A 6455-nucleotide genomic window follows, 5' to 3' on the forward strand; every position below is an offset into this window, starting at 1 on the left:
GGACAGCTGAGTGGCTTTTAGCCTTTTTAGCCCCTTAGTTTTAAGATTTGGACTTTTAGCCTTCTCCTTCACAGTTAATTAGATGTTATTGTTCTTTGCTCATTGCTTAATTGCCCCATTTTCAAATTATTTTAACTGTTTTTAGGGTTTAGGCTGTGTATTTTAATTATTTAGCCAAGACCACAATAAATTATTTTAACCCAGTCTGCTGTTGTGTGCTCCTTGTTCACGGTCAGAGCTGCTCTCACTGTCTCTCACTGTTCAAAACAAACTACGGTACCACAGACAACACAATAGGTTGTTTGAATATGACGTCACATCACAAATTTGTTGTGGTGCAAGGTGCAGGTAGAGGGCAAGGAAGTGAATTTCTGCATTTGAATCACAAATGCCTATGTTTTGCCTTGTTTAAGGTTGCTCAAATCGATCAAACCGAGAACCCACAAGGAGCTTTTATTGAATACAAAAAAATGTCTTGTTAACCATCTGCGATCAGGAGGAGCCAAGTCGGGTTATTGAGGAAATGGTGTAATGTTAGCTATTGTTTTAAATCTATGGTGATAGATTTAAAGTAATAGCTACAACCAACAGGACTAACACTTGTCAAATCACCATTAACAGTTTCACATAAGACAGGTGAACATATTTAACATACCCTGTCTTGTTTCATCCACATCTTCAGTGCCGTTTCACCGGACCTGTGCCAGTGGTTAACACACAGCACCGCAGCGCTGAACGTTTGTTGCAAAGTTTGGTTGTTGTTTATCATGCCGTTCTGCAGATTTAACTTCAAAAGGCAGTGTGGTAGTTGTCATGGACCTTCAGCAATACCTGTGGGAGGGAAATAGACAATTGAGTGACACCAGATATTATTCCAAATTGGAGAAACCTATATTTTTAGAGACATTCACCTCAGTCATCCAAATCTTTCATAAAATCTATGAGAAAAAATTAGTAACCTCTAAACAACATAATTATCTTATTGGTGATTCTCAACCCAGAGCTAGACGCGTCTATTTACTTCCTAAGATTCACAAAGACCCTGCTACTTGGAGCAAACCCTTTTTAATCCCCCCGGGATGCCCTATTGTTTCTGATTGTAGCAGCGAAACATACAGGTCAGCTGAGTTCATTGAATACTATCTAAACCCTCTAGCCAAAAAACACGAGAGCTATATCAAGGACACATATGACTTTATAAACAAAGTTAAAAATTTAGTCATCCCGACCGATTCTATACTATTTACAATAGATGTAAACAGCCTGTACACTAATATAGATATACAGGAGGGTATCCAAGCCGTAAGAAACATCTTACGTCAAAATTATGACAAAAAAAGACCAGATAAGGAGTTATTACAATTATTAGAAATTAATTTAACACGGAACGACTTCGAATTTGATGGTAATTATTATTTACAGATAAAGGGTACAGCGATGGGGAAGAAATTTGCACCTGCTTATGCCGACATCTTCATGGCCTCCTGGGAGACGGCTGCTCTGGAAAAATGTAAAAAGAAAGCATTACATTATTTCAGATACTGAGATGATATTTGGAGAATCTGGACTCATTCACAGGAGGATTTTGCCATTTTTCTGGATACTTTGAATAACCACAATTCCTCTATTAAACTTAAATCCACTACTAGCCAAAACTCTGTTGATTTTTTGGACACAACATCTTTCAAAGGCCCCAAATTCAATTCAGATAACCAATTAGACATTAAAGTTTATTTTAAAGAAACTGATACACATGCACTTTTGCATAGAAGCAGCCACCATCCTAAACATACTTTTGCGGGCCTAATTAAATCCCAACTACTACGTTTTAATAGAATTTGTACACAGCCGGAGGACTTTAAGCAAGCCACCAAAACATTATTCTCGGCTTTGTCCACTAGAGGGTACTCTAGGACATTCCTAAGAAGCTGTTTCAACTCTTTTCAGCAGGTTAAACCAATACAGGTCTCCACAGCTCTTCCCCTCGTCATGACTTACTCATCATCCACGGTTAAGCTGGTCAGAAAAATTAAAAACAATTTTTAGATTAACATGCAATCAAATCCTAATGATGACATTAGAATTATTGCTGCCTTTAGGAAGAATAAAAACCTTCAGGATTACCTGGTGAGATCAAGGGTGAAATCCAGACCACAACGATCAGCCGGGCCTCACAGGGACTATTTTAAACAACAAAAATGGGTTTATGATGTCCACAATCGTATGGTCTTTGTAACAGATACACATGGGAGTGTTTTTTCTAAAAATTGTGTTTATTTAATAATATACAAACTATGTGGAAAGAAATATGTGGGTGAGACCAAACTTCCCTTACACATACGTTTTACCTGTCATAAACATAATATTATAAGAAAGAAAAATACTTACCGTCATGTGGTGCAGCACTTCATCCTCCACGGGTGGAATGCTGTACAAGCCCTAATCCTGGAGTCTAATCCTCACTGGTCCACGGCACATAGGGGAAGGACAGAGAGAGACTGGATAAACAAATTAGGCACAACATATCCACAGGGCTTAAATGAGAGAGTGTATTTTCGTACCTAAACTCAACCAATCTTACCCCCTCTTTTTTTCTTTCAAATCTGGCCCTCAACCTAACCATTCACAATTTCATTTAGCCCCTTCCCAGACAGTTACCCTTACCCTAACCCCTGGGAAGTGTGCCCTAACCCCAACCAATTTAACCCTTTTCAATTTTAACCCTATCTGGCCCTAACCCTAATTAATAAAACTTTCTTTATTTTCTTTTTTCTAGCCCTAAATTATTATAACCCCATCTGGCACCTACCTTTAGGGACACTGAGAGTGGGGCTGTTCCTCTTTGGAGCGGCCTGGATGGAGTGTGCACTGGTGAGTGTGGAAGCCTAAACTACAGAAGCGCAAGGGGGGTGCAGAGAAGCTGCAAAAAAAGAGGCTGAAAAGCGAAATGTGCCACAATCACAAACATGCGTGTGGCCACAAGTTCCACTGCAGCAGCGGGGCCGTCGACATCAAGTGCAGAAGCAGTCCCTAGTCCAATGGCTGTCGGAGAGGCACACAACAGGAGAAGTAGCTACACTGATTCGGAGGAGGATGCAAGAGACATGGCCCAGCAGGGACAGATTGAGGAGGTCAGAATAGCTACTGTCAGCCCGGTAAGAAGTAGCCGAAATGTTAGCAGAATGAAGAGGGACTTTTCATGTAGGGAGGGCGGAGGGCTGTTTGTGTGTGTGTGTGTGTGTGTGTGTGTGTGTGTGTGTGTGTGTGTGTGTGTGTGTGTGTGTGTGTGTGCATGTCACTCTCGATTGGCATGCATTTGAGCGTTTGTCTGCAACCTGCACCAGTAGCAAATATAAGCCACCTGCATTTTATATTGCACGTTGCGATTGTTGTCGGTGCGGAGAGGAGACAACTTCAAATAAGTTATCCACAACAAATTAACGAGTGGTCGGCATCAGAACGCCCTCAACTTTCTGAGATCTGAAGTCAGTCACAGTTGGTCGAATTTGTTGTCAATCTTGACGCAGAACAACAAACAAACCTATCAAATTTCTTTGCGCAGACAGGCAGGTACACACACGTAGGCTACACACACATGCAGTCAGAAAGATAATGACTGGAATGAAACAGAAATGATGTGGAATTAACAATGAACATGTTTTGGGATGTGTGTACATCTTCACTAAATAGTATCTGGGGAAATTGTAGGCTACAAGTGTGCAAATGCTCATTTTGACTCATTTTATTCAGTTAGACTTAAAACATTTAATAGTAGCCTATAGAGTTCTGTGCACAACCTGGTCCCTGCTGGTTTGGAGGTGGTCACCCTAGCAGTGTTTCTTTGACAACCACTTTCACTTCAAGATGGGAATTGTGGCATCTCTCCCAAGATGAAAGTCTCTGTGAGTAATGAAAGAACATATATATTTTTTAGCATGGTTACGCTCTTCCATGTAGGCTACTGTGTTTTATTTTAATTTTTGAAACAACACAATATGCGCATATATCCTCTGGTATGTCGTGTGCCTCCGCATATCTAAATAATAAATAATCATGGTGGGCCGCCATGGCCAAAAATGCCAGGGCCATTTTTTGGTCCCAGTCCAGCCCTGGCCATGGCCGATACCAAAGAGTGGACAGGACAGCCTGATACAATTGCTGGCACCTCCAAATCAGCCTCCTCCACTCCCTCAATGCATATATATAACAAGCTTCTCAGGTGCTGCCCAGAATCAGTGTCACCCCTATGAAAATTTTTTTTTAGAGCAACTGAGTATGGCCCTTGAAGGATGCTACAAAGAAGATTTAAGTATGTTGCCTAAGAAAAAAAAAAAGGTTTTTCAACTTTTTTTGCATTTACAATGAACCCACTTTTTGATTATGGCAACCATCATCAAGTGATATGTGGAAGGAGGTGATGAAATCTGAGATGAAGATGACTGCAGATAGTAGAGAGGAGGGACTAAATTAGCAGGAGTACAGCAAGAGAAATGAGGAGAGATGAATGGGGAAAAAAAAAATCAGCTCTACAAGAGAAAGTGCCTTCTCTTCTCTCTCTGAAGATGGAGTTTCCAGGTGGAGCTGAACTCTGCTTCCCTCATCTAGTCAACATTTCCTGCAAGAAACCCATGCTGCCTCAGTCCGATGCCACACTCATCTACATTCTGCTGTCTGTCATCTCCGTGCTCACTGCAGCTCTCAACCTGCTGGTTATCATCTCTATCTCCCACTTCAGGCAGAGATAAACTTTCAGCATAGCTCATATATTTTCATAATGAAAATTTACAACCATTACATGTCTTCCTTTCAATGCCAATGTCCCAGTTGATACAAATGCTGTGTTTCTCATTAGAAAACATAAGATTTTCAAACATAATGTTGTGACAAAATAATTAAAGAATGCCTTTGCTACTACTGCTGTTTCTAAAATTCTAACATTGTTGATAAGTCAAAAATGATGATTTCTCCCCAGGCAGCTCCACAGCCCAACCAACCTGCTCATCCTCTCCCTGGCTGTCTCAGACTTCCTCGTGGGCCTCCTGCTGATGCCAGTACAAATTCTCTTAACAGAGGCTTGCTGGTTCCTGGGTGACCTCATGTGTGCTCTGTATTATGTTGTAGATTTTATCGTTACCTCATCCTCAGTTGGAAATATGGTGCTCATATCAATTGATCGTTATTTGGCTATTTGTGAACCTCTACGTTACACCACCAGAGTTACTCTGGACAGAACAATGATCTGTGTTTGTCTGTGTTGGATTGGCTCTGTTCTCTATAATAGTATAAATTTAAAGGACTTTCTGAGACAACCTGATTCACAGAATTCCTGCTTTGGAGAGTGTGTAGTTGTCCTTAACTACATCACAGGAGCAATTGACTTTGTCTTTACCTTCACTGGCCCCATTACTGTCATCATATTTCTGTATATGAGAGTGTTTGTTGTGGCTGTGTCTCAGGCTCAAGCTATGAGGTCACATGTTGCAGCTGTCACACGACAGCATGCAAAGACAGCAACAGCTAAGAAGTCTGAGATTAAAGCTGCCAGGACGCTTGGTATTGTCGTATTTGTATTTCTAATATGTTTCTGTCCATATTACGCTCCAGCCCTTGTCGGCCAGGATATTGAAGACAATAGTTCATCCTCGACTTTTGTAGTCTGGCTGCTGTATTTTAACTCTTGTCTAAACCCTGTGATCTATGCCTTTTTCTACCCCTGGTTTAGAAAATCTATTAAAGTCATTGTTACACTTAAGATACTGCAGCCTGACTCTTGTGATCTTAAAATACTGTAGAGACAGGCTGGTGAGTAACACTAATAAAATGTTCTATGAATATAGAAATGTATTTGCTCTTGTTATCTAGTCACTGAAATAAAATGAAAAGGTGTAGAAAAGAGAATTTTTCTTGCACAGTATGTTTATTTTGTCAAACATTCTGAGTCATGTTCTCTATCTGCCAGTCAGTTGTTTTCATTGTCATTACTGTATCTGAAACTATAAACCAACATGCTTCTGTAATTTCAAAAAATATTGTAGCAGTGATATCAATATCACTATGTTAGGCTGCAGCAGTAACAGTGGATATTTGTGTATTGGGAGCTTAGTGGAAGCTTCCTAATAGGGTGCTGTAATTTCTTTTTTTCCCAAGCAACATAAATGTAGAATTAAATATACATGTAATAACAAAGACAGAGACATGTTTTTTGGTTTTTTTGTTTGTTTTTGCCTTATCGCTAGATTCTCAAACCAACATTATATTTGGGTGCTTCAGTTATTGAAGAATGATTGTGTATTCATCTGTTGTAATTACATGGCATGAGAGACACACAACACTGAGTCTAGTTAGCTTTATGCAGGCATTGACAAGGTTGCAGACTGCAAACCACTTGTTGAATCTATCAAATGCTACACAAAACAGTATGGTATCATTTAGTGAAATTTTCTTTTTGGGTAATT

General features: G+C 40.0%; 1 protein-coding gene across 1 annotated transcript; it reads left to right on the top strand.

Annotated features, from left to right (window-relative positions):
* The first annotated feature begins 4562 nt into the window (after positions 1-4562).
* LOC143330480 (trace amine-associated receptor 13c-like) lies at positions 4563-5792 on the top strand. Its single transcript, XM_076747108.1, has 2 exons — positions 4563-4735; positions 4973-5792. The coding sequence occupies exons 1-2, from the start codon at positions 4563-4565 to the stop codon at positions 5790-5792; spliced, it is 993 nt and encodes a 330-aa protein (XP_076603223.1).
* The last annotated feature ends 663 nt before the right edge of the window (positions 5793-6455 follow it).

This window comes from Chaetodon auriga, chromosome 13, assembly GCF_051107435.1.
Source record: "Chaetodon auriga isolate fChaAug3 chromosome 13, fChaAug3.hap1, whole genome shotgun sequence".
In the NCBI taxonomy this organism is placed as follows: Eukaryota; Metazoa; Chordata; class Actinopteri; order Chaetodontiformes; family Chaetodontidae; genus Chaetodon; species Chaetodon auriga.